This window comes from Castor canadensis, chromosome 9 (genome assembly GCF_047511655.1).
Source record: "Castor canadensis chromosome 9, mCasCan1.hap1v2, whole genome shotgun sequence".
Taxonomy (NCBI): domain Eukaryota; kingdom Metazoa; phylum Chordata; class Mammalia; order Rodentia; family Castoridae; genus Castor; species Castor canadensis.
Genome location: NC_133394.1, coordinates 12,435,512 through 12,462,978, shown reverse-complemented (window position 1 = coordinate 12,462,978; position 27,467 = coordinate 12,435,512). Strand labels below are relative to the sequence as shown.

General features: G+C 38.1%; 1 protein-coding gene across 1 annotated transcript in view; it reads right to left on the bottom strand.

Annotated features, from left to right (window-relative positions):
• Usp38 (ubiquitin specific peptidase 38) overlaps positions 1-11,508 on the bottom strand; it is a 32,176-nt gene extending 20,668 nt beyond the window's left edge. Inside the window, exons 1-3 of the mRNA XM_020174682.2 lie at positions 10,327-11,508; positions 8,637-8,772; positions 1,579-1,708 (exon numbers count right to left, since the gene is read on the bottom strand). Of these exons, the coding sequence (XP_020030271.1) occupies positions 1,579-1,708; positions 8,637-8,772; positions 10,327-11,008 (948 nt within the window). The 5' untranslated portion in view covers positions 11,009-11,508. The remainder of the gene's footprint in view (positions 1-1,578; positions 1,709-8,636; positions 8,773-10,326) is intronic.
• Between the last annotated feature and the right edge of the window lie 15,959 nt (positions 11,509-27,467).

Here is a 27,467-nt window from a genome sequence, read left to right as displayed (position 1 = left end):
GAGGGAGAACATGAGATTTTTGGCCTTCTGAGCCTGGCTAACTTCGCTTAAGATGATGTTCTCCAGTTCCATCCATTTATTTGCCAATGACAAAATTTCATTCTTCTTTGTGGCTGAATAAAATTCCATTGTGTATAAATGCCACATTTGCTTAATCCATTCATCAGTAGTGGGGCATCTTGGCTGTTTCCTTAGCTTGGTTATTGTGAATAGTGCTGCAGTAAACATGGGTGTGCAGGTGCCTTTGTAATAACCTGAGTCACATTCCTTCGGGTATATCCCTAGGAGTGGTATTACTGGATCATATGGCAGATCTATGTTTAGTTTTTCAAGAAGCCTCCGTACTGTTTTCCAAAGTGGTTGTATTAGCTTACATTACCACCAGCAGTGTATGAGGGTTCCTTTTCCCCGCATCCTCGCCAACATTTGTTGTTGCTGTTCTTGATGATAGCTGTTCTAATAGGAGTGAGGTGGAAATCTTTGTGTGATTTTGATTTTGATTTCCCTTATATCCAGGGATGGTGAGCATTTTTTCATGTGTTTTTTTGGCCATCTGAACTTTTTTCTTTGAAAAAGTTCTGTTTAGTTCAGTTGCCCATTTCTGTTTTGGTTTATTGGTTTTTGGGGAGTTTAGTTTTTTCAGTTCCCTGTATATTCTAGGTTGTCAGTCTCTTGTCTAACGTATAGCTAGCAAATATTTTCTCCCATTCTGTGGGGGTCTCTTCAATTTAGAGACCATTTCTTTTGTGCAGAAGCTTTTTAATTTCATGTAGTCCCATTTGCCTATCCTTTCTCTTAATAGCTAGGCCCTGAGGAAGCCCTTACCTATACCTATTGCTTCCAGAGTATTCCCTGCTTTTTCCTGTACTAACTGCAAGGTTTTGGGTCTGAAAGGTCCTTAATCCACTTTGAGTTGATACTAGTACAGGATGATAGGCATGGATCTAGTTTCAGTTTTCTGCAGGCAGATAGCCACTTATCCCAGCAACATTTGTTGAAGAGGCTGGTAATCTTAAAGTTAGAAAGCACAAGTATAGGAGCCTGATATGCCAAGAAGTAGTACAAAAAAAAAGAATGTAATGTCCTGGAAAGTAATGAAAATGTTTTAAGAGGGAATCACTCACTGGGCTAGGGATGTGGGCAGTGGTAGAGAGCTTGCCTACTATGAGTGAGGCCCTGGATTCCATCCCCAGCCTAGCTAATTAATTAATTAATTAATTAAACAAACAAATACATAAATAAAGGAAAAAGAAGGGAGTGATAAATTGTGTCAAACGCTGCTGACAGTTCAAATGAAAAGACACCTGAGAAATGATTTCTGGGCTTACCAACACTGGAAAGCACTAACTTATACTTTATTAGTTGAATTCAAAAGCTAATGAAAGGATATTTTCATATTAAATATTTGAAAAATAGCAAAATTATTTTAATTGTCTATACTTGAATGATTTTTATTTATAAAGCCTATCTAAAACAAAATCAGAAACATTTTCAAATTTACATGCTTTAAAGGAACAACCTGAAAATACTGACTATATGAGTCCTTATGTTCCCATAAATTAATAAACTTTCACTTACCAGTTCTATTTTCAGCAAAGTGACATCTATCAAAATAGTAAACTTCTGAACAGCTGCGAGTCCTTTCAGGAGAGCAATTACCCATGTGTCCACATGCTGAGCCAGGGGCCAAGAGAGCCAGTCAATCATTCTGAAAATTGGAGAAGACAAACTATTGGTATTGCAAATATTTTCAACATTAGTGAGTTTACTGAGCTTGCTATTAAGAAGCACAGATGGAGATGCAGAGGAAAGCTGGGAAGAAGCTCAGTGGTAGAACACCAGCCTAGCATGTTCAACACCCTAGAGTTTCCAATATTGTAAGTGATGCTTTCTTATATCCAACACAACTGTATAAAAAGAATTTGATAAATTATCATTTCTCATAAATGCCAATTTTAAATTGGTGTTATATAGTGATATTAAGAATTTATTAGGTGAATTTAGTCCATCAAGTGCAGTTCAAATACAGATGTTTGAATTAAGACAATGAGTATCAACCAAGATTTCTCCTTCCTGGTAAGCACAGTCTAATATGAAATGCACAGTTAAAAAAAATACACACACATGTTTTGGCAGTACTGGGGTTTGAACTGAGGCTCCCTGGCTTGCTAGGTGGGCACTTTATCCCTTGAGCCACACTTCCATCCCTTTTTACTCTGGCTATCCTGGAGAGAGAGGGTCATGTCTTTTGCACAGGCTGGACTAGCAAGCAAGTTTTCTATTTTATGCTTTGTGCCATCACTGGGATTACAGACACATACCATCATGCCCTGCTTTTTTCTATTGAAATGGGGGCTCTCAAACATTTTTTACCCAGGTTGGCCTGGAACCATATTTCTCCCAATCTCAGCCTCCCACATAGCTGAGATAACAAATGAATGCCACTGTGCCCAGGTATCAGTTGACATGGGGTCTCTGAAGTTTTTGCCCAGGATGGCCTGCTAATCTTAGCCTCTCAAGTAGCTAGGAGTACAGGTGTGAACCACTGGCACCTGACTAAAAGGCTATATTTTGAAGTGTGAAATGAGTATCTTCATCTCTTTCAAAATCCTATCATGTAAAGACAACAAATTACATGTTTACTATCTTAATTTAAATATATAAAGGGCACTGAACATGCAAATATGCTCATAGCCTTATTTTTCATTAATGAGTGTTTTTCTTCCTCAATATCAACCCAGTTCATTAGAAAGAAGACAAAGTAAAATGAGGTTTGAAGAAGAGTCTTCCTATAGTCAGAAACTTACCACAGTGAAGACTATGAAGACTAGTACAATTCTTTTGGAAAGCAACTAGGTCAGATGTTCATGTAATCTGACTCAGTAATCTAATTCTTGGGACTGTATACTAAGAAGACAATAGGGAAAATACACCCAGGTTTTCTGAAGTCAGAGTGCCTGGTTTAAAAATCTAACTCACAATTTACTAGCTGGAGGAATCTAAATACCTCATGCCCATTTCCTTATTCTATATCAGAGGTAAATATGCTTATTTTAAAGGGCTGTTGTAAAGATTACAAGAATTAATATATAAAGCTGCAAATACTCATTGTGCATGTTTCATTTGAAGCACACATACACACATGTAGAAATAAGTATCTTGATCAGTATAAAATATCAAATATGAATACTGAGGACATAAATCCTCAGTAAAGGTAAAGGGACTGACATCTAAGTTGACAAGGTTATATTCACAAAAGTTGTGTCACATGACAATTTGCATTAACAATGGAATGGTATCTTTATTAAGAATTGTTTTTAATATTAAAATGTCCTACCAGATGTTAAGTGTTGACTCAAAGTCCAAATGCATATTGACTATGCTATCTGCATGGTCCCTCCATTCCTTATGCAAATTTTCTTTTCTTCTCTTGTTTGTTTCTACCAACAATGATTGTTATAAGTCATTGAAATAGTCCCTGAGAGCTGTTCTACATCTCTCAACTATTGTCAGGCTGTGCATTTCTGTATAAAGGGTATATTAATATAGCATTATTTTTGATATGGAAAAACTGCAGAAAACCTAAAGGACTATAAATAAAGAAGATGTTAGATATGCTGTAGTGATGATACTGTAGAACACTTTGAAGAGTTTTAAGGCAAGTACTGGTAAAGAATGAGAGTGGGCTGAGAACAGAAAATTCTACTTGGCAATGGCTCTTACTGTCCCTAATTACTGTCAGCCCTTTCCCTATTCTCATTTTTTGTTTCTTACCTTGTAAGCCTCCACTCTTTACCTTATCCCATGCATACTAATCTCCTGACCAATCTTAAATAAATGTTACATTAGTAGTTACACAAATTCAAAGGTGCTATGACCTGTGTGTTTGTATCTCTCTAAAAGTCATTTGAGGGCTGGAGGTGTGGCTCACAGGGTGGACTGCCTGCCTCAAAAGTATGAAACCCTGAGTTCAAACCCCAGCACTGCCAAAATAAATAAGTAAATAAATAAAATTCATGTGTTGAAGAAATTCAATCCTCAATGTGTCAGAATTAGGAAGTGGAAGCTTTTGGGAGGTGACTGGGTCATGAAGACAGACCTCTCATGAATGAGATTAGTTCCCCTTATAAAAGGTAGTAAAGGGGGTACACTTGCCCTTTCCACCATGAAAAGACATATAGAAGGTGCCACCTTTGAGGAAAGGGCCCTCACCAGTCACTGAATCTGCTGGTGTCTTGACATCAGACTTCTCACCCTTTAGAACTATGAGAAATAAACTTGTGTTGTGTATAAATTATTTTGTATAGCAGTCCAAACAGACTAAGTCAGAAGTCATCCTTGAAGCAAACATTTGTGTATATATTATATAGCAAGTACTGTTTTAGGTGCTGAGACTGTAATAGTGAGATATGGTTTCTGTACTTGAATTGGAAAGAAGTTAAGAAATGTGTTGATGATCACATGATTATCAAATACTGGTGCTGGTGTTTGAACTAATCTGTGCTAGCATATAATGCAATCCTTTTCGGTTGTACTTTTAATTATACAGCAGTTCCCCTAAGATTTGATTGTACTTGTGGATGTCCCAATCCTTTTAGGAATAGGCATTTTGGAACAGTGAACTGTAGAAATCGTGTCTTCCATGTGTTGGTTACTATCTGTTTGAATTCTAAAGATATTTTAATTTTTTATTTAATTTCATACAATTTAAAGAACATTTTAACTGCAGTCTTCAAAGTCTTATCTCCTCCCTATGTTTATCACTCAAGAGCAGTGACCTTTTTTATATTGTGGTACTGGGGTTTGAACTCAGGGTCATGAATCATGCTTGCTAGGCAGGTGCTCAACCACTTGAGCCACCCCACAAGCGGGAGCAGTGACCTTGTTGTTGTTTTAATCTTACACATCTTTGCATCCTCAGTCCTTAGTACAGTGCCTGGCACTGACATTTAGGAGCTCATTTGCTGAATAAATTAAACATTTTGTTTCTATACTAAAAAATTCATAGTATTAGAACAGGCAAAAGAACAGATTTAATCATAATTTATGGACAATAAAACCAACTTCACTTTTACATGGCAGTTTGAGGGCTTTATCAGCTTTCAGTCTTATTTGTCCCAATGTTTTAAAAATTAGGAAATTTCAAGGAGGAAACTGGAATTCAGGCTTTTTTTCTGGAAATTTAGATGAAGTAAGACTAGACTCAAATTTGCTGTGGCAACAGACACCTGGAGTTAGGAAGGTGTTTGTGTATCCCAGTCCCTATCATCTTACTAACATCTGGTCTGCTTCATATCTTAATGTCACCTGTCTGGTCCTGGAATGTATTTACACTTGCATTTCTCTGGATTACAAAAAATGACTGTGAAGTATGGTCAGTGCTATGTTTGGAGAAGTATAGAGTGTGGGAAGTATAACGTGGGACTATGTAAAATAAACATTGCTGCTTCTTTTAATTACATTTTTATACAGAAGTAATTACTTCAGATACACTGGAAGCTAAAGAGGATCATGTAGCCTAAATCAGAAATGCAATACAGGGCTTGGTGTGGTGGGGTACTGTGAGTAATCCCAGTTATGTGGGAAGTGGAGGTAGAAGGATCATGGTCTGGGACCAGTCCTAGGCAAAAAGCATGAGACCATATTTGAGAAACTAAGGCCAAAAAAAGCAGGAGAGGGTGCTTACCTAGCAAGCACAAGGCCCTAAGTTCAAATACCTGTATCAGCAGGGGGAAAAAATGTGACATAAGAGATAGGGCACATCTTCCCATACAAATAGATATTTATATTGTATATGATCACTGCTTTCTTTTTGAAAAGGCTGGAAAATTGATACTAAATGCTGAATGAGAAGAAGTGAAATCTGCACTTGATTTAGTAAGTAGTATCAGTCACTATAGATTCTTGATCAGAAGAAAAAATTCATAGGTCCAGACGACTTACAGAAGAAAAATGACTTGCTGTGGCAAAAACAGCAACTATAAGACTGCTCCAGTGATATAGGTTTGATTTATACAAATGGTGGGATAGAAAAGTTTCCATTCTAAGAAATTTTCTAGAGAGAGAATCCAAAGGACTCCACGACAGCAATAAAGAGCAATGAGAGGAAGAAGGGAGTGGGGGAGTATGCTTAAAGACAGAGGTGGGATCAGCTCTTCAGACAATTAAAAAGGAAAAAAATGAAAATAACATCAGGCCATAAAGATATGTTCTGCCCCCAACAAAAGAACCCTTAGAGTAAGAAACTTGACAACTCTGGGTTTGTTTCCTCCCTGGTGACTCTACAGTATGACTATTTGGGAGCCAGGATTAAGTTTGAACACCCGACATATACCATTTTTATTTGGTGAGCTTGGGTAAATTATTTAATCTCTGTTGCCTCAACTATAAGATATGGCCAATAACAAGTCCTATTCCAAAGGTTGTGGTGAGTTTTAAATGACTTATAGCATATAAAGAAAAAATGCTGCCTATTATTACTTATGCAATGAAGGTGATGGGCCAAATAATTTCTAATTTCACTTTCAGCTATGGATTCTATAATTTTCTGTTTTACTAAGAAGACAATATAATTTGGTATATTCTTCCCAGAGAGAAAGAGATTTTCAGTGCTGTTACAATCAAACTGACAAAAGGAGAGTTGCTGCTAAACAGGACATAGGAGGAGTTTCTTAGGGAGAGATGGATAAATGTGTTTTTTAAAAGCAAATTAACAATAAGAACTTTACATAAAGACTAGAAATCAGAATTTATGAGATAAAATAAAGGAAGGAGGACAATAAAAGAAACAGGTATAGTAAGAAAATCCTAAGTGCATGATGCACAAGACTGAGGCAAGGGTGTCACAGTCAATTAAAAGTAATTTTAATGATATGATAGAAGCCTAAACAAGATCAGTATTAACACAGACTTTTCTTATACACAAAATGTTTTTTAAAAAATCTCTGGAAGTTAAGAAGGGAATAAGCAGTAAGAAATTAGAAATAAAATTTATGGATAAACTTGTTCAATTAAGTTTAACAGCACAAAGAAGAAAGAAGAAAGCTAGATGAGAAAGACTTTTTTAAACACTGGAGTGGAAAGGAGAGAAAGAGAAAAAAGCAAACAAACAAACAAACAAAAAAACCGAAGTCCATAGAGTTTGTATTAATAGAGTGGCATTAGTACATATGTAGCTTCCTGGGAACTCAACAGAAATACTTCATTTCCTATGTTCTCTTATTACTATATTTTAGAAACAGAGGCACAGAAACCATTTTGTTCCAAATCCTATTCTATTTAAATGTGTATAATATACATACATGCACAATAGGGAAAAAGCCTGAAAATACAAACGCATGCAGATATGAAGAGACAGATGGGAAAAGCTCAATTAGAAAAAAATAGTTATTAAGCTAAAAGACTCTCAATGGCTAGAATAAGCTCTTTAGATGGTCACATTTAGAGAGAAAATTGGTAAGCTGTAAGACAGTACAGATACTCCTTGACTTAATGATGGGGTTATGTCTTGATAAAGCTATTGTAAATTGAAAATAACATAAATAAAACTCATTGTAAGTCAGATACTGTCTGTATTGCCATTCTTCTCCTCAAATAGCCACTGCTTTGTTCCCTCATTTCTTTCATGTCTTTATTGTCATGGTTATCTGAAGAAGTCTTCCTCATATATCTTATTTAAAATTGCAAGCTACTCCCTCCCTCACACTCTATCCCTAACCCTCTCCATTTGTTTTTCTATAAACACTCATCAGCATCCAACATGCCAAGTTATATGATTTGATTTAATTAATGAATGACTGAATAAAAGTACAAATTGCTGAGCTAAATACCAAGGTTAAGTTCATACCTGGAACGGGAGACTGAGATTGCAAAATGCAAGGATAAATAGAAAAGCACAGGTTATAAGAAATGCCTGACTACTCACAAAGGAATGAGAGATTGACAGCTGACATCCCATCAGCAACAGATGTCTGATGACAATGCTGTATTATTAAAAAAAAAAAAAAAGAAAAAAATCGCTATCAAATCAGAACTTTGAATCTTGCCAAATCATCTATTTAAGACTAACAGATCATCGATTTAAGAGTCATGACTGTAGTCCTAGCTACTCAGGAGGCAGAGATCAGGAGGATTATGGTTGAAGCCAACCTTGGCAAATAGTTCATGAGACTGTATCTCAAAAAACCTATCACAAAAAAGGGGTGGTGGAGTGGCTCAAGGTATAGGCCCTGAGTTCAAACCCCAGTACCGCCAAAAAACAAAAAAAAACTAACGGAGAAAGAACAATTTCAAACAGACAAAGGCAAAGAGTATTTTATCCATTGAGTCCAGTTGAAACAGAAAGTATGAACTTAACTAGGGAAAACAAAGACAAAAAACCAATACTCAAACCCAAACAAAACAAAAACCAGAAAGAAAAAAATGGGTAGCAGGAAACAAAAACAAGTAAAGAAATTAGAAAAAATTGATAAGCCAACTTCTGTAAGGTAAATCATTTCAATGAACTTGGAGAAACTTTATGTATTTATTTCATGATTTCAGTTTTAAACATTTCTCTTAGGTTTCCATAATTTACAAAGTAACACAGAATGTCTACTCTTAATCTACAATTACTGTTCAGTGTTGTGAAGAAGTACCTGCAAAGAGCTTGGGTCATACTTGCATCTTTCACATTGGGATCCGTGGTCAGGCTCCTGATGAGCACTGTAATCATCTGGAGAGGAATATGCTGCACGAGGCTTGCCAATGCCACAGAAGGCTCAAATGATGCATCTAGTTTTTTAATTAAAAAGAAAAAGAAATATGGCAAGGGTTAAGTGAAGTATTTAAAGAAAACAACATTTACACATATAAACTCATGTATATATATTTGCAGAATAGGTGCTAATCTAGCAGTTGTATGCATTCTGAATAGACTCTAATGTTGAATATCAAATTACAGAAATGAGGTTAAGAGTGAAGAGCAATGTCACTCACTTTGTAGACAGAATATTGAGTTCTAAAAACCGTTATTCACTTTTGTCATATTCAGTCAGTAAGTTACTTATTTTTTTGTATTCTTTAATTACATTTTTGGGCTAAAACATTCATTTGCAAAGCAGTAGTCAAAAAGAAATGTAAGGTGTCAATTTCCATTTATGATGGTCTAACTTTTTTTTTTTTTTTTTGGCGGCAGTACTAGGGTTTGAACTCAGGACTTCATACTTGCTAGGCTTGCTAGGCAGGTGCTCTACCACTTCAGCCACTCTTGCCAGCCAGGCCCAACATAATTTAAAACTGTTAGTGTAGTCATTACATTGCTCTAAGGAAGATTTAAAAAAATCAAAGTGGAAGTTAATGTTAAAGGGGGTGGTGGTGGTGTTTTTGCTTAAACTATATAAAAACTGAGCAAATTCAGGATGAGCACCTTTGCTACTGCAGTTGAAAAAATTAGGAGAAAATCTAACAGCTAGGACAATACAAGGAAAATTACACTAAGCAAAAAAACTAACCAATTCAGATAGTGTAAATAGTTGGTATGTATTAAATTTATCAGAACATATGAGTTACATACTTGCAACTCCACCTTCACTTATAGTTCATTAGAAAAAAGGAAATCACCTCCATAAGTTCAATTTTGAACACCCAAGTTGTGTAATTAGGGGGAATGGTTGTACCAAGTAAAGAGGTCATCCTGGTTTTGGACTTAGTACTTATGACTTAAAAGGCCTGGAAGCTCCAAGGTTTCCCAGAACACAGACACAAAGGTACAATTCCTGGGTGAGAGTATTTCCTAGCCACGTTATCACTTGACCCTTGCTCAGTTCCTGAGGATGCAGTTTACGGCACAAAATATGTAAATTCTCATTCTACCTGTATCCCTTCTTACATTCACTACTGGTGACAGAAAATGCCAATATTAAAAAACGTGGTAAACTAGAATAATCTAGTAACAAAACAAACTTTACAGTCCATGAATTAAAGAATGCAAGGATTCAAAACACAGATAATAACTCTCATTACAATATAAGGTCACATTCAGTAATAACATGATAAACCATTAGTCACTAATAAAAAGAAGATTTACATAAGAGCTGTCATCCTCAAAGCATTCCAAAACTTGAGCAGAGGCTGGGTAATTAAGTAACTTGTTTGGTGCCAAAGGTCTCAGACCTAGATGTTCCCAACCTTTCAAATAGAAAGGCTGCCTACTTTTGTTACAAAGTGACAACCTGAATAAAACAGTGGACTGGGATGGATTTTTGGGCAGGAAGCCAACACGGTATGTATATAAGAGAGCCAGGTACTGAATTTCCCAAAGTCTCCTGGACTCATGAAGACCCTTACCTGTGGAGGAGATGCTTGCAAAAACTTCTTGCAGGGACGGTAGCAGGGTAGAGGGCTCGGCCTTCCAGATGTTCTGTAGCAAGTTACTCACTTTTGTCACCTGGGAGACGTACTCGCGCAGCTCTTTCTCCTGCGTGGACGCGCACTGGAAGTGGCCTATGGTTCGAACCAGCTGTTGACAGAAGGTGATGGCCAATTTCCCTTTGGGGATGCACTGCACGAAGTCGGTCAGGAGGTCGCTCAGGCGGGCGCAGAGCTGCGGCTCGGGCCTCTCACACACCATGCGCAACACCTCCACCTGCAGCAGGCTGAAGAGGTCCAGCACCGACGGGCAGCTCATGATCAGCCTCAGGCCATTGTGGATGTAGTCCAGGATGGCTACGTCCTTCCTGTCCAGCGAGTGGTAGCCCTGCTGAAGGAGGCCCAGCACGAAAGTCTTGTTGAAGAAGGACTCGAACTCTGGCCGGTGGTACCGGGCATAGGCCTCCAGCACCTGGTGCCCCACTTGCCGCTGGAAGTGGTCCTGGCCCTCCAGGATGAGCCGGGTCGTCAGGCCAAACATGGCCTCGCACTGGGCCTCGTCGAGCCAGTGCTCCGCCGACTCCACCACCTTCCGCACAATCACCCGCTTTAAGGGCAGCGGGTGCGAAGAGCTCACCAGGCCCTCCAGGATCTTGTCCATCGTCGCCACGCTGCAAGGCCAGGGCCAGAGGATAAGGAGCGGGCGGCGGCAGCCCCGAAGCAGGGCAGGAGAGCACCGGGGCGGAGGTGAACTTGGAGCGGAGCAGCAGCGGGACCGGCCACCGCCACCGCCGCTTCAGCAGCCACATTTATCGGCTAGAGGGGCCCATCCAAGCCGGAGCGGAGCTGGCGGAGCTGGGGCGCGTTAAGGACCGACGCCAGAGGCCCGCACTCGGACGCCACCCCGGGCCCACAGTCCTGCTCAGCATCAGCCTGGAGCGGCCAGCAAGGCCCCCCGGCTTCCGTGGCCGGAGGTTGGGAGAAGTGCCTGCGCGTCCCGGGGCAGATGTGGGTGTCCAGACTCCAGCAGGTGGGGGGAAAGAAACCAGCTTCGGGCTGAGTCAGGAGGCGCTGTCACCTAAAGTGCCGAGATCAGCCTGGGAGACAAGGCGGAGGCGAACACCCTTCACCCGGATTCAGAAGTGCCGCAAACAGGAAGCGAAGCACGAAAAACTCCGGAAAGACCCGCCCACCGCCCCTCCGTCCCGCCCCATTCCCCACCCTCCTCTTCCTTTTGCCCTCTCCCGCTCCCCCTCCTCCCCTCCCCTCTTCGCCCCGCCCCTTCGCTAACGCGCATGTGCGGCGGGTCTCCCGTCAGGTCTCGCGGTGACGCGCGCGTCACTGGAAAGCATGTGTCCAATCACAGGCGGACTTCCGGGAGGCGCATCCCCGGGCGGATGTGGTGCAGGTGACGCGGCTGTGGGACGTCCGTCGGCTGGTCTGTCTCGTTCTTGCTCGTGAAAATTCGAAAAAGTGCTATTGCTGTGAAATGTGAATGAGAAAGTCTCGGAGATGCGAGAAGGGTATTTGGGGAGAGTAAGGAAAATTTAAAACTCGGATTGGGGAGAAATCTTTCAGTGTCCTGGTTCGCTCATTAAGCAATGGGCTGGTGCCTAAATGCGACGTCCTGTCTCTGAGGACGGCGCTGGTGGCCATTTGGATTTTATTCTAAGATGTGAGGCGTTGATGGATAAAGTAGGGTACTGAGGTTAGCTTGGTGTTCATTCGATTATTATTTTTAAACTCCCAGCTTATCAAAGTGGTTTGTGCATTTCTTTCCAGTTTTTGTTTTTCTTTACACCGTGAAAGATGTATATGAACATAAACTGCATAGTTTAAAATCGGGTCATTTGCAATTATTTCACGTGATGGTTTCTTGGTCATAATGACAGCTGTCCTTAATCTATACAATATGTTTGATTCTATAAGGTGGTATAAATTCCCTAGGGGAAGTTAACCTTATATAATAAAGCTATTGCAATTGCTTAACGCTAACCACTGCTTTTGGAAATGCCTATCTCTGCCCATCACAAACACAAACATATTTTTCACGTAACGGCATGATGGAAATAATAGAACCTCTGGAGTTGGACTTGGTATTTAACCTCTCATGGCTTCAGTACATTACCAGTAAAATGCAAGTTCTAATGTCTAGTTCCAAAAATCTATTTTGAAAACTAAGGGTAAAGTCTGATATGTTGAATCTCAGGCACGTACAGGGTGCTTAATAAATGATAATTACCTATGCTTTGCTTTTTCTCTTTCATTTTTATCATTTAACTCTCATCCTTATCATAAACTCCCATTCTTGGATCCAAGATATTTATGAAACCATTTGATTAGCAATTGGGCCCTTAGACTAAACTTAAAAAAAAATTCTTAACGCTCATAGCAGTAGCACCCTCTAATCTAATGATCAGTGGCATGGCTCACTGCAATGAAACTCTTCTACAGACTTAAAAGTACTGAACAAGAACATGGTAGTGCTATATTACATTTAGTTGTATTATAAAATAAATTAAAACTGTCCTGTAACCATAGAAGGGTGTGCACATGTGTATATATAGGTGTGTATGTTTTGACTAACAACCAAAGAAGTAAATATGCTTCTGCATAAAACCTGTTTCATACCATGCATATATCACTTAAGAAGTACTTTAAAAATACAGTCGTGGAGCTTTTGGAAGTTTATACTGTATAGGCAGAACTAAGTGCATTATATTTTCTCAGACATCTTATTTAACAATATTTAATTTCTCAAGACAATATTAGCAGAAAGGGAAAATAATATGGATGATTCAGAGTGATCTGTCAAGTTTCTAACTAAACAATATTTTTGTTCTGTCTGCTCTGGAATATCCATTTCACTACTGTGAGGTAGATGTTAGCCATGAGTGATGGGGATATGCAAAGGGAATTTAAAATGGATGATTCCTCAAGGTCTCTGAGAGAAAAACATTGTAATTAAGCTCTTAAACAGCTGCTGTTAAGATCAAAATAGCCCACTAAGGTCATGGAATTTCACACATGTTTTTGAGTCTCCCACCCACCCCAAATAGTTCCTGGAACAGTAGATCTCTTAACTGGAAGACCCAGGCCTGTGAGTACACTGTAGGGATTAAGTGGACCCAGTAATCATTTATAGATTGTAAATCTGGGGACCTATCAAAGCCTCTTGACCTTAACCGTGACTGCAGCCTCAGTGGGCTGGTCCTGGGGAAGAATTTAACACTCCAAGCCCCTTCTACTTTATTAAAAACTTATGTGTGTGTGTGTGGGGGGGGGGGGGGAGGATTTTCATTCTTGACATCCCTTTCTAAGACAACTCTCCTTTTCTGAGACAACCTACTTTCAGTCTATTGAAAGTGTATTTCTTTCCTAATAAACTTTGCTATTGCTTTCACTACATTTCATGTTGTGCCTTAATTCTCTTGCAGAAGGACCAAAGTAGATAGCTGCACTTACTTTCTGGAATCACTAGTATTCGTTGGCAATTTTCGCTCATTCTCAGTTTCTTCTTGAGCACAAAAACTAATTCCAAACCCTCTTTATTCCACTTTAAATCCACAGCTCTATCACTCCTTCTTAATACTTTACTTTCTATGTTATATTTGTCTTCCACTATAGTAATAAAGCCAAACTTTTCTCTGTAGCTTTACCTTCTACCTACTTGATAAAAGAAAGTTCTAAAGACATTCTGGTTCTCTGGTATGATTGTCTTGTAGATCCGCCAATGACCTCACTTTCCTTTTATCTTCATACTCTTCCTACGAATCAACTGGGTCAAGGTAACCTTCACCCAGTTTCTGTCTCTTCTCTACTGCCCTAATGGATGTGTTAAATATATTGTTGTAATCCTGCTTGTGATGTAGTGAAAAAAAAAAAAAAAGAAACTCTTTGACAAATGGAAACTTAAAATTTTTTCTTTTTGGTATTGGACATTTTAAATGAACTATTAAAGTTCTGTCTGTATTACAGTCCATTAATGTCTGATCTCAACTATATTAACCAAGCCTGAAAGGAACTATAATTAGACTTTATTTTCCAAAGTAAAGTCTTCTGATTAAAGTTTAAATTCTTGTTGTGAATCTTAGGAATTTAACTTGAAAGAGTACACAATGATGACTGCATCTATCCTTCTTTGTTGTAAGACATCTTCGTTGTTAGTATGTACATTAAATTTTATTGTATTATTATTTATTATATTTTGACCTATTTTCAAACTACTCACTTTCCTTACTCTCCTTCCATTTGGGGGTGGTTTATAAGCTTTCCATGATACAAAATTCACTTGCTGGTGGCCTGTTAGAACAATCCCCTGTTGATACTAATCACTAAGTGTGGACCATAAAGCCATAACATTTTTTAGATGAAAACAAAAATAAAATCTGAGACCAAGTGCTTGGTAAGAGATGACCAAAAATCTGAATCAATTAATTGAGCTTCATCAAAATTAGAAAACTTTTTCTTAGTGAAAAGAATGAAAAGAATAATTAGAGGGAAGAAATATTTGTACAGCATATAATTGACAAAGGATTTGTATTAAGAATAAAGAACTCTCAAGAATCTGCAGTATGACTTGTGCATTGAACCATACTATCAAGATATGAAAAGACAGCCCAAGAATGGGAAAAATATTTGTAAAGTTTGTATCTGATAAGAAATTATATAGAATGTATAAAGAATTCTACAACTGAATAACAGTGAAGAAAAGAAAGAAAGAAAAAAACACAGCTAGGTGTGGTGGCACATGCCTGTCATCCCAGTAATCGGGAGGCCAAAGTAGCATTGCAAGCTCAAGGTTAGCTGGGGTCATGTAGCAAGTTTGAGGCCAACATGCTCTACACAGTGAGACCCTGTCTTAAAAATCAAACAAAAACAAAAATAAAAACAACAAAAATGGGCAAAAGACACTCCATCCCCTTAAATAAAGCCTGTGCTGAGGTGAATGTGAGCCTCATTCTTGACTTCCATTTCTGAGATGACCCACTTTCATCTGTGAAAGTGCCTTATTTTAATAAATTTTTTTGTCACTTTCACTATGAAAAAAAGTTTCCTGATTTTGATATTGTGCTACAGTTAGGTAAGATGTAACATTGGGAAAAACTGAATGAAGAGTATAAAGGATTTCTGTATATTATATTTGCAACTTTCTGTGAATCTGTAACTACTTCAAAATAAACAACAAATAGAACCCCTGAAATATCCAACCCAAGTTTACTAATGTTCTGTGCTTACAATTAGGTAACTCCACTGTACCCTATTTATTTTTGCCACAAAAAAACCATGTAACATTTAGAAATTATGTTATTGGAGCGTTCAGAATCATATTCAAGAGGCAAATGGAATCACGACAATGCATAGACCATGGCCTATTTATGAATAGTTGTTCTTAGCTAATTAGAGATCACTGAAAAGTAAGGTATGAACAAGTCATAGTGGACAGAAGTATAAGATTTAAAAAACATTTCTAGTCATTATTAAACTCAAAAAGTAGGAATGATTTATATACAGAGTAGAGTTATGTGTAATGAAGATTCCAACATGTCTGGACCCTATATAATACGGAATTTCTACAATAGATTCTTTGTGAGAAGTAATGTGGGTGTAAACTGTTATAACAAAATACCACAGACCAGGAGGCTTGAACAACAGTAATGTATTTTTTTCACAGTTCTGGAGGCTGGAAGTTCAAGAAAGTTGCCAGCAAGCCTCTATTTGGGTGGTAGAGAGCCACCTTCTTGCTGTGTCATCATATGTTCACTGTGTATGCTAGGAAAGAGAAAGGTCTCTGGTGTCTCTCATAAAAACACCAGCCCCATTGGATTAGGCTACACCATTATTATCTCATTAGTTATCGTCTTAAAAGCTCTATTCCAAATGTAGTCATATTAAGGTTTAAGACCTCAACATATGAATTTTAGGGTATGTGTGTTTGGGGTGGGGACACAATGCAGTCCATAACAGAAACCATTTGCTTCCCTGTGTGTTATTCTTCCTCTTATCCAAAAATACTTAAGCCAGTTTTGCTCATGGCACCTAAAATTGAAGTGAGTTTTAGACTTATTGCCAGATCTATGAATTTTTAAAAATTGGAGTAGGGCTCAGAAATTTATACTTTCATTAATTCCCGTATGATCATTATTCATAACCAAGTTTGAGTACATTAATTTAAGCAAATACCTCCCATTATATTATGGGTCAGAAAAAAATGGTCCAGAAAAGTTAAGCCACTTACTGACATAGATATAATTCTACTAGGTTATAATTTTCTTAGTGTACAATGAATTTCATTAAAATTGGTTTTAAGGAATGGTATAGAAAGAAAACTGAAAGCATTTTAGAATTCTGTGAAAAGCCAGATTGAGAAAGCAAACAGACTAGGATTTAAATTTAAGTGCTATGAACTTCCATGAGCCTCAATTTCTCTCACACTAAGTAATTTGCCTTAACTGGGTCAGAAACCTAAGACCTCCAGAGAGTTGATCTAAATAAAGTTTATTAAAATACTAAATTGTTTTTATGATAAAAAACAATTCCTAGATGGCAGCTAGAGGTAGGAAGCAGAAAGCGACCCTCCTATAGTGAAATCTTGGAGAGACACCGGAGACACACTTTGCCGACATAATCACTGAGAAAAGGCATAACTTTGACTCCTCCACGTCTCCAGCCGGTGCAGAGAATCTCCACTTCACGTTAAACGGAGAAATGAGGAGGGCCCCTGGGGCCGCCAGTGGCCGGCGCCCATACGGCTTGGGAAGACGCGGACCAGGTGAGCTTTGCGGTACCGCAGTACTCCCACAGACAAGCCTGGGCCAGAGCAGCATAGCCCCCTGGACAGACTGACCTCCACCCGGGAAAAAAAGAGAAACTGAGTAATAAGCAATAAGAACAGTTAAGACACGCTGGAAAGAGGGTGGGGCGCCCTGAGCGCTGAAGATTGGGACTGTAAATAAACAAGCCGGGCGGGCCGGAGAGGCTGTGGCGGGAGCGGGTTGTGCACCCAGCAACCAGGAGCGGGGAAGCTTGTGAGAGTGGCTGAGGGAGGAAAACTCCATAGGAGAGGAGGGAAGACCCACTTCCCACGTGAACTGTAAATAAACATGGTGGTTGGCAGGAGCAGCAGCACCGCCCAGTAAGCAGGAGCAGGAAAGCTTCTGAAAGTGGCAGTGGGAGGAAAACTTCAGAGGAGAGGGGGGAAGACCCACCTCCCACATGAACTGTAAATAAACACGCAGGCCTGACAACGCGGGGGCAGTGTCACCTTTCCCAGTGCTTGGAAAGGGGAAAGCCTGTAGCAGAGGCGCTCACCCCAGAGATATGCATAAATAACACCGCCAGCTACAGGCTGAGAGCAGCAGGCAGGCAAGCCACAGTTGCAGATACCACTCTCAGAACTGTCTCCAGACGCTTTTTTTTCTTTTTCTCCCTACCTTTGATGAGAGAACAACCAAATTACACCTGCAAGCCGAAAAACTTACTGAAACTGTATTGCATTTGAACTTGGGACACTTGTGGGGCTTTTGTGTGTGTGTGTGTGTGTGTGTGTGTGTGTGTGTGAGAGTGTGTAGTTTTGTTCTACTTTATGCATCCCCTTTGATGAGACAACTACAGAACAACATCTGAGGCACCAACTCCAGGACTGGAGATTGAGACGGACACCCAAATTATTAAGACTGAAATTGCATTGCATATAAACTTGGAAGTTTTTTGGGTTTCTTTTTTTTTAATTTTCTATTTTCCATTTTATTTTAATTCATTTTTATATATAGATATTACTTTCATTTACTTATTTTTTATTTTTTTATCTTTGATTTTCAATCCTCTCTCTGTCTCTCTAATGTCTGTTCAGCTTACTGTCGATTAGTACACTAACACTCCCTGTTTATACCTTTGAAACTCTCTTTGTCTGATACCTTGTTCTGCTTTCTCCCTCTTGTCTGTATATTTGTTTTCCCCTTTTCTTTAACTTCTTGCTTTCCATCTCAGCTCACCCTTCCATTCTAAATATTACCATTGTTATTATTACAAGCTAGAAAATACTTAATTGCACACAGTACAGGGACAGTACCAACACAAAGGACAATGATGGGAAGACAGAAAAAACAGGGAAACCAGTTTCCCCACAGCAAAAAATTAGTACAGGAACCAGAGGGAAATGAAGAGAACAGAAACTCAGATCCAGACTCCAACAAAATGAAGATAAACTATGCCAAAGGACCCAATGAAGCCCACAAGAATAATTTAAAAGAAGACATACTACAAGTACTCAATGAGAATTTTATAGAGATGATACTGGATAGGGTCAACCAAAATGTACAGGAGACACTAAAGAAATTCCAAGACAACAAAAATAGAGAATTTGAAAAAGCAAAAGAAGAAATAAAGGAACCCATAGAAGCACTGTATAAACACCAAAGTGAAAGAGAGAACACAACGAATAAATGGATAAATGAACTCAGGACAAAAATAGACAACATTAAAGAAGAAAACTGCCAGGATATGGAAAACCTCAGAAAAAAGAATGAAACAGAACTGCAAAACAAAATGGAAGGCCAATCCAGCAGAATAGAACAAACAGAAGACAGAATCTCAGAACTTGAACATGAAATGGTAATTAAAGGAAAAACCGAAGAACTATTAATTAAACAACTCAAGACCTGTGAAAAGAAAATGCAAGAACTCACCGACTCCATCAAAAGACCAAACTTGAGAATCATGGGCATCGAAGAAGGAGAAGAGGTGCAAGCGAAGGGAATGCGTAATATATTCAACAAAATAATAATGGAATGTTTCCCAAATCTAGAGAAAGATATTCCCATACAAATGCAAGAGGCCTCCAGGACACCAAACAGACCAGATCAAAATAGAACTACTCCACGACACATCATCATTAAAACAAGTTCAGAAACTAAGGAAAGAATATTGAAGGCTGTAAGAGAGAAAAAACAAGTAACATACAAAGGTAAACCCATCAAAATCACAGCAGACTTCTCAACAGAAACATTAAAAGCAAGAAGAGCGTGGGGTGAGATCTTCCGGGCACTGAATGAAAATAACTTCAACCCCAGGATACTCTACCCAGCAAAGCTATCATTCAAAATAGATGGAGCAATAAAAGTCTTCCATGATAAGCAGAAACTAAAACAATATGTGACCACAAAGCCACCATTACAAAAGATTCTGCAAGGGATCCTGCACACAGAAAGTGACACCCAACTTAACCATGAAAAGGCAGGCAGCACCAAACCACAGGATAAGAAAAAGCAAGACAGTAGAGAGTAACAGCAAGTTAGGTACACACAATCAAACCTTCAAACAACTAAGACAACTAAATGGCAGGAATCACCACATACCTATCAGTACTAACACTTAATGTTAATGGACTTAATTCACCCAGCAAAAGACACCATTTGACAAAATGGATTAAAAAAGAAGATCCAACAATTTGTTGCTCACAGGAGACTCATCTCACTGACAGAAATAAGCATATGCTTAGGATGAAAGGCTGGAAGAAGATTTACCAAGCCAATGGCCCCCGAAAACAGGCAGGAGTAGCAATATTTATCTCTGACAAAGTAGACTTCAAACCTACATTGATCAAACGAGATAAAGAAGGACATTCCATACTAATAAAAGGGGAAATAGACCAAAAGGAAATAATAATCATCAATCTGTACGCACCCAATGTCAATGCACCCAATTTCATCAAACATACCCTGAAAGACCTAAAAGCATATATAAACACCAACACAGTGGTTGTGGGAGACTTTAACACCCCATTATGATCAATAGATAGGTCATCCAAACAAAAAATCAATAAAGAAATCCAAGATCTAAATTATGCAATAGATCAAATGGACCTAGTAGATGTCTACAGAACATTTCATCCAACCTCTACACAATATATATTCTTCTCAGCAGCCCATGGAACCTTCTCCAAAATAGATCATATCCTAGGGCACAAAGCAAGCCTCAGCAAATATAAGAAAATAGAAATAATACCGTGCATACTATCTGACCACAATGCAGTAAAAGTAGAACTCAACAACAAAAGTAAAGACAAAAAACATGCAAACAGCTGGAAACTAAATAATTCATTACTTAATGAAGAATGGATCATTGATGCAATAAAAGAGGAAATTAAAAAGTTCCTGGAAGTCAATGAAAATGAAAACACAACCTACCAGAACCTATAGGACACAGCTAAGGCAGTCTTGAGAGGAAAGTTTATAGCCATGAGTGCATATATTAAAAAGATTGAAAAATCCCAAAAATCAATGACCTAATGATACATCTCAAACTCCTAGAAAAACAAGAACAAGCAAATCCCAAAACAAATACAAGGAGAGAAATAATAAAAATAAGAGCTGAAATAAATGAAATAGAAAAAAAAAACCATACAAAGAATTAATGAAACAAAAAGTTGGTTCTTTGAAAAATAAACAAGATCGATAGACCCCTGGCAAACCTGACTAAAATGAGGAAAGAAAAAACCCAAATTAGTAGAATTAGGAATGCAAAAGGGGAGATAACAACAAACACCATGGAAGTCCAGGAAATCATCAGAGACTACTTTGAGAACCTATATTCAAATAAATTTGAAAATCTAAAAGAAATGGACAGATTTCTAGATACATATGATCATCCAAAACTGAACCAAGAGGAAATTAATCACCTGAATAGACCTATAACACAAAATGAAATTGAAGCAGCAATCAAGAGTCTCCCCAAAAAGAAAAGTCCAGGATCTGATGGATTCTCTGCTGAATTCTACCAGACCTTTAAAGAAGAACTGATACCAACCCTCCTTAAACTGTTCCACGAAATAGAAAGGGAAGGAAAACTGCCTAACACATTTTATGAAGCCAGTATTACTCTTATCCCAAAACCAGGCAAAGACACCTCCAAAAAGGAGAACTATAGGCCAATCTCCTTAATGAACATTGATGCAAAAATCCTCAACAAAATAATGGCAAACCGAATTCAACAACACATCAAAAAGATTATTCACCACGACCAAGTAGGCTTCATCCCAGGGATGCAGGGGTGGTTCAACATATGAAAATCAATAAATGTAATAAACCACATTAACAGAAGCAAAGACAAAAATCACTTGATCATCTCAACAGATGCAATAAAAGCCTTTGATAAGATCCAACATCATTTCATGATAAAAGCTCTAAGAAAACTAGGAATAGAAGGAAAGTTCCTCAGCATTATAAAAGCTATATATGACAAACCTATAAGCATTATACTTAACGGAGAAAAACTGAAACCATTCCCTCTAAAATCAGGAACCAGACAAGGATGCCCACTATCTCCACTCCTATTCAACATAGTACTGGAATTCCTAGCCAGAGCAATTAGGCAAGAAGAAGGAATAAAAGGAATACAAATAGGTAAAGAAACTGTCAAAATATCCCTATTTGCAGATGACATGATCCTATACCTTAAAGACCCAAAAAAACTCTACTCAGAAGCTTCTAGACATCATCAATAGCTACAGCAAGGTAGCAGGATATAAAATCAACATAGAAAAATCATTAGCATTTCTATACACTAACAATGAGCAAACTGAAAAAGAATGTGTGAAAACAATTCCATTTACAATAGCCTCAAAAAAAATCAAATACCTAGGTGTAAACCTAACAAAAGATGTGAAAGACCTCTACAAGGAAAACTATACACTTCTGAAGAAAGAGATTGAGGAAGACTATAGAAAGTATAGAGATCCCCTATGCTCATGGATTGGTAGAATCAACATAGTAAAAATGTCGATACTCCCAAAAGTAATCTACATGTTTAATGCAATTCCCATCAAAATTCCAATGACATTCATTAAAGAGATTGAAAAATCTACTGTGAAATTTATATGGAAACACAAGAGGCCACGAATAGCCAAGGCAATACTCAGTCAAAAGAACAATGCAGGAGGTATCACAATACCTGACTTCAAACTATATTACAAAGCAATAACAATAAAAACAGCGTGATACTGGCACAAAAACAGACATGAAGACCAGTGGAACAGAATAGAGGACCCAGATATGAAGCCACACAACTATAAGCAACTTATCTTTGACAAAGGAGCTAAAAATATACGATGGAGAAATAGCAGCCTCTTCAACAAAAACTGCTGGGAAAACTGGTTAGCAGTGTGCAAAAAACTGAAACTAGATCCATGTATATCACCCTACACCAAGATTAACTCAAAATGGATCAAGGATCTTAATATCAGACCCCAAACTCTTAAGTTGATACAAGAAAGAGTAGGAAGTACTCTGGAGTTAGTAGGTATAGGTAAGAACTTTCTCAATGAAACCCCAGCAGCACAGCAACTAAGAGATAGCATGGATAAATGGGACCTCATAAAGCTAAAAAGCTTCTGTTCATCAAAAGAAATGTTCTCTAAACTGAAGAGAACACCCACAGAGTGGGAGAAAATATTTGCCAACTATACATCAGACAAAGATGTAACCAGAACATATAGGGAACTTAAAAAACTAAATTCTCCCAAAACTAATGAACTAATAAAGAAATGGGCAAGTGAACTAAACAGAACTTTCTCAAAAGAAGAAATTCAAATGGCCAAAAAACACATGAAAAAATGCTCACCATCTCTAGCAATAAAGGAAATGCAAATTAAAACCACGCTAAGATTCCACCTCACCCCTGTGAGAATAGCCATCATCAGCAACACCACCACCAACAGGTGTTGGCGAGGATGCGGGGGAAAAGGAACCCTCTTACACTGGTGGTGGGAATGTAGACTAGTACAACCACTCTGGAAAAAAATTTGGAGGCTACTTAAAACCTGGACATCGATCTACCATTTGATCCAGCAATACCACTCTTGGGGATATACCCAAAAGACTGTTACTCCAGAGGCACTTGCACATACGTGTTTATTGTGGCACTATTCACAATAGCCAAGTTATGGAAACAGCCAAGATGCCCCAGCACTGACGAATGGATTAAGAAAATGTGGTATGTATACACAATGGAATTTTATGCAGCCATGAAGAAGAATGAAATGTTACCATTCGCTGGTAAATGGATGGAATTGGAGAACATCATTCTGAGTGAGGTTAGCCTGGCCCAAAAGACCAAAAATCGTATGTTCTCTCTCATATGTGGACATTAGATCAAGGGGAAACACAACAAGGGGATTGGAGTATGAGCACATGATAAAAGCGAGAGCACACAAGGAAGGGGTGAGGATAGGTAAGACACCTAAAAAACTAGCTAGCATTTGTTGCCCTTAATGCAGAGAAACTAAAGCAGATACCTTAAAGCCACTGAGGCCAATAGGAAAAGGGGAACAGGTACTAGAGAAAAGGTTAGATCAAAAAGAATTAACCTAGAAGGTAACACCCACACACAGGAAATCAATGTGAGTCAATGCCCTGTATAGCTATCCTTATCTCAACCAGCAAAAACCCTTGTTCCTTCCTATTATTGCTTATACTCTCTCTACAAGAAAATTAGAAATAAGGGCAAAATAGTTTCTGCTGGGTATTGAGGCGGGGGGAGAGGGAGGGGGTGGAGTGGGTGGTAAGGGAGGGGGTGGGGGCAGGGGGGAGAAATGACCCAAGCCTTGTATGCACATATGAATAATAAAAGAAAAATGAAAAAAAAATTCTAAAAAATAAAAAATTCAAAATTTAAAAAAACAATTCCTGATTGCTACTTGGCAGTTTAATCCTCTGTAGTATATACAGCATACACTCTTGGGAAAAGGTGGAAAAAAGCATGATAAACAAAATAAATTCAGTACTGTTAGTTGACATGAAATGCTATGGAAAAATATTTCAGGGAAGAGGGAGATAGGATAAGAGTTATAATTTTAAGAAGCATGATGAGGAAATGCTTGTGAAGAGGGTGACACTTGACCAAAGGTCTGAAGGACCATGGGAAGGCCTGGAGGAGAGATCAGCCCTACTAAGGAGCCAGTAGTTCCTAAGGCCAGTGTGGCTGTAGTGGACTTAGCAAGGGGGAGAGGATAAAGAACTTGAGAGAATCAGTGCAGGCTATTGCAAACACTGGCTTTTATTTCAAGTGAGATGAGACCTTGGAAGATTTTAAGCAGAGGGATTTGACTTGATGTTCTAAAAAGGTCAGTCTGTAATGTCACGAAAGTCAATTCTTTCCCATTTTTTTTTGGTAAATTTAGTACAATTGCATTAAACCTATAGGCAGGTTATTTTTTGTCTTGGAGTTAGACCACTGTTGAATCTAAAATTCAATTGGAAAAATAAAACAAGAATATTAAGACTATCCTGAAAAAAGAATGATGGTGAGGGGATAGGCCTAGCCCTCTAAAACTATCCTAATTGAAGCAAATGATGTTGTCATATGAAAAGATACACAGAACAGAATGGATTAGACAAGAAAATCTAGAAATAGAGTCAAGGACATATGGATAGTTAGTACATGATCCAAGGTATCTCAAATCTGTGACTAAATGATGGACTTTTATCTATTTTAATTTAATTTTATTTATTTTATATTATTGTTATACTGGGGGCACAATGTGACATTTATAAAAGTTGTTACAACATATCATAGTTGAATTCACCCCTTCCATCATTCTCCATTATCCTCCACAACGATGGACTTTTAAAAAGTGAATAATTGGATAGCATTGTGGAAAGTTATTAGATTCATTGTTTATAATATATACTTGAATAAATTCCAAGTGGATCAGAGACTTAATTGTGAAAAATAAAACCATACAGGTACTAGCAAAAATGAATTTCTTTTACTCTAGAAGTAAGGAGCCCTTGTTATAAATGAGTCAAAGAAAAAGAGGGAAAATTTTGAAATAATATGGGAAAAATCAGAAAATTTGGTGAAAAATAAGTTTTGGGAAAAAACACAATATAACCAACAAATTGGAAAGAAAAGCACTGGCAGGTTAGTCACAGAGGTGGATATTCCTGATATGTAAAGAATTTCTGAAAATAGATTGGGGAAAGGCCAACAACTCCTTTTAAAACTGGGTTTGAGCAAATTACACAGAAGTGCAGATGGGCCTTAGCTGTATGGAAAGATACCCAACATGACTCTTAATAAATATCAATTAACACTATTAAATATATCATCTCTAGCAAACAAAAATTCTAAAATTTGACAACATACTATGTCAGTGAGGTTGTATAGACTCAGTCCTTCTCTGTTGCTAATGGGAATGTAAAATGGTATAACCCATATGGAGGTTAACTATAAAAGATTACATGGACTTACTCTTTGATCTAGCAATCCTACTTGTAATACTCTATCCCAAAGTCAAATTGGTGAAAAATACTAAAAGACATAAGTTAATATGCTTTTAATTATAGCACTTTTTGTAATAAAAAAGACTAAGTTAATCAAATGTCCATCAAAAGGGAACTGGCTGAGTAATTAAAAAAAATTTTTTTTATTATGTGCATACATTGTTTGCATCATTTCTCCACCCTGTCTCCCTCCCCCAGGCTGAGTAAATTAAAGCAATGTAGAGTATACATCGAGTACTCTGTCTCTCAGAAAAAAAGTGATCTTCAGAATACAGTGTTAATAAAAAAATCATGATAGGAAGAAACATGTTGGTGTTTATAGTGAGTTACCTTTTATCTCAGAAGGTTCAGAGTGGGAATATATATATGTACAAACACATGTCTATTAATTTAAAAAATGGAAGAATGTACCATAAAGAATACCCATAAAGGGAAGAAAAAGCTTGACTATTTTGGAAGTATCTTGTTTTATAGATTTCACTTTTGAGCCATGTATATATTTTACATAATTATAAAAAAATGAAAGAGGCAATTCCTAAAATAAATTAAATGAGCAAATTTTTCTGTGTAATACTTTGGTTCAGGATCCAATATGGTGACTGGGACACAGACGCAGACTGTGTGAGCTCCAGGAATTAGAGACCTTGCTGAGATGCTGGAGACATGCTTGGCTGAGGTAAAGTACAAGGCAGAACTGAAACTTTGATACCCTGAACCCCTAACCCGTGGAAGTCTTCTCTACGTCCCAATACACTGAAAGAACTGGTGGGCCACTGCCTGCCTGCTGGACTGGCAGGCCCCTGCCCCACAGGCCCGCCAGCCCCCGTACCCACCGGGATTCCGCCCTGATGGCACAACGGCTGCCACCTGCCACAGGAAGGCTCCAGCATCACCAGATGCCAGCTCCAAACCTGCCTAGTAGATGCAGACAAACAGAACTGGATGCTAAAGGAGTAACACCAGAACTACTAAGGCTGAAATTCTACTGTTCCTGAACCGGGGATTTTTTTTTTCTTTTCTATAAGTGTTTGTCTTGTTCACTGTCTGATTGTCCACCATCTCTCCCTGTTAATTTCTTTGGTTCTCCATTTTTTTTCTCTTTCTTTTTCTTCTTCGTTTTTCTCCTTCTTTCTTGGTTTTGTTAATTTTACTATTGTTAGTTAGCTAATACTAAATTACACATAGATCAGAGACAGGAACAGTACCAAGTGAAATGATGGGAAGATGAAAAAGGGATGGAAACCATTCTCCCCCCCAAAATAAATTAGTATAGCATTCAGTGAGAAATGAAGAAAATGGATACCCAGATCTAGACTCCAACAAAACAAAGATAAACTATACCAAGGAACCCAACAAATTCCACAAGAACACCCTGAAAGAAGAAATTCTGAAGTAATCAATGAGAATTTCATAGAGATGTTACTAGACATAGTCAACCAAAACATACAGGAGGCACTCGAGAAATTCCAAGACAATAAAAATAAAGAATATGAGAAGACACAAAAAGAAATACACGAAATCATAGGAGACCTCAATAAACACTAAAGTAAAAACAGAGAATACCAGAAATAGATAAATAAATTAAGGCTGAAAATTGACAATATTAAAGAGGAAGTGACCCATGATATGGAAAACCTCAGAAAAAAGACTGAAACAAAATGGAAGGCCACTCAAGCAGACTAGAACAAGCAGAAGACAAAATCTCAGAACTTGAAGATGAAATGGTAATGAAAGGAAAAACTGAAGAGCTATCAGTCAGACAACTCAAGTCCTGTGAAAGGAATATGCAGGAACTCACCAACTCCATCAAAAGACTGAACCTGAGAATCATGGGCATTG